Source organism: Bremia lactucae, linkage group LG6 (assembly GCF_004359215.1).
Source record: "Bremia lactucae strain SF5 linkage group LG6, whole genome shotgun sequence".
NCBI classification, from domain to species: Eukaryota; Oomycota; class Peronosporomycetes; order Peronosporales; family Peronosporaceae; genus Bremia; species Bremia lactucae.
This window is the reverse complement of record NC_090615.1, coordinates 431412-433369: the sequence shown is the minus strand read 5'-3', so window position 1 is coordinate 433369 and position 1958 is coordinate 431412. Positions and strand designations below refer to the sequence as shown.

The window sequence follows — 1958 nt, the reverse complement described above, 5'->3', positions numbered from 1 at the left end:
TATGAACCCTAACCCTCGATATTTTACGACCTCTTGGGAGAGGGCTCGTTACTCTTTTGCGGATTTTTGAGTCACAATCTAAAAAAGAAAGACGAAACACAAATGGTGAAGCTCTACTGAGCCTTATTCGGAGTGAAAGGCTTATTCCCTGAGGATATCGACGAAAAGGAGTCATGGGGCACTTAAACAAGCTATAAAACTGAGAATCCAAACAAAATTAAATGCGATGCTAGCGATCTCGAGCTGTACTTGGCGAGGAAGGGGAACGCGTGGCTGTGCGATAGCGGGCCGAGTGCACAGCAACTCAGAATGGGAAAGGAGGATATGTCATCAAAAGTATGCTCGATTGTAAGCCATTAGATCCAACTTGGCCTATCCAGGATTGTCTAAACGAAAACCAAATGACCGCGCCGCATCCAGACCAAATTCACCTGCTGGTGGTGCTTCCCAATGACGTCCCAGTCACCATTTTTCCAAACAGCGACATAGCCGGAACTGTGGAAAGGTATGAGACTCTCTCCAAGACACTTGCGAGGCATGAACAAGTCAAGTCACTCTCGAAAGCAATCCGCGCAATCCTCGAGGGCAATTTTGAAATCATACCATTTGTTGTTTTGGAAAGCTCGTCTGGTATGGGAAAGACGCAAATGGCATTCAACTTGAACGCCACTGGAGAATTTGATGTTTTTCACATGTGGTGTACTAAGGTGCCTGATAAAGTACAAGACATCAGCGCAGCGTATTCATCACGTACCGATGCTTTCAGCTTTTGCCTTGGAAAAGACTTTAAAAGCTTAAATGGCCGGTCCAATATCGGCAGGGTTACAGCATTGCAAGGTACAGAGAATCTGTCTCTTTATAGATTTATTCATGCTGCACTGCTTGGAAAAAATGAAGTTGATGAAATTGTTAAAACTCGCAAAGATGTGAAAAAGGCACTCGAAGATCGTGCTACGAGTGGGAAGAAGCCCTTCATCTTTTTCCTAGATGAATTTTCACGTGAAATTGTTAGAGAAGCCACATCAAGTAATCACAAGGCAACGATCAAAAGCGTCGACTTCGTCTCATGTTAAACGTATTTCGATCGTTTGGACTCGTTGTGTAACGGGGCACTGCGACTTGTACTGTTTCAGTACAAGTCCACTTCACACTGCTTCAGATGTGAGTGGTGCCTCTCGTTAAGTAACGTACACTGTACGTATAGAGGAAGACTTCTCTTAGGCAAGTTAGCTTAAGAGGGTAAAATGAAAACTGTATTAATATAGTTAAGTGTCTTTGTTAATCTATCTTTGTAAATGTTGTCTTAACTATAAACTAATACTAAACATGTAAATGAATTCTTATCTATCTTATCTCGTAACTCTCTTTGATTACTTCTACAGCTGATTAGTCTGCGGAATAAATAGACATAATGGTCTATACCTATTTATGGATAAGAATTCAGGAAATTACTATTTAAAGTAATTTCCTCCAAATATTATCTACCTTTTGGATAATATTAATTAACAATCTTTTATTGTTAATTTCATGTAACGATACACCCCGTTACATCACCCCTCCCTTAAACGACAATCACTCTGAATGTCATTAGGTGGAGTGGTCGCTAAATGACCACTTAATTTTTAAAATGATTTTGATTGGTCAGATCCATCATTTTAAATTCCATCGCATGAAGGAACAATTCATGCGGGGTGAGGATAGTGTTGAACCTTCGGCTGCGGTTCGTGCAGCCGCGGGTGACGCATTGTTATCTCTTGCGGTAGACGTTCCGTCTACCGTAGTGTCTTCCACTCGCACAACACTTGGTGTTGCGAGTGCACGTGGTGATTCACCACGTGAGTACGACCCCTCTTTAGAGGTCGATTATGAGTGCGAGTCGGACGAAATGGCCGACTCGGGGAGGATGGAACAGTCGCCTGATACCCGTCAGGCGGCTGATTATGAGCCTTCGAATGAGA

At 42.6% G+C, this 1958-nt stretch overlaps 1 protein-coding gene across 1 annotated transcript; it reads left to right on the top strand.

Annotated features, from left to right (window-relative positions):
* Window positions 1-338: 338 nt before the first annotated feature.
* Window positions 339-1073, top strand: CCR75_005892 (uncharacterized protein; the record flags this gene model as incomplete). Its single annotated transcript, XM_067963966.1, has 1 exon — window positions 339-1073. The coding sequence occupies one exon, from the start codon at window positions 339-341 to the stop codon at window positions 1071-1073; it is 735 nt and encodes a 244-aa protein (XP_067818719.1).
* Between the last annotated feature and the right edge of the window lie 885 nt (window positions 1074-1958).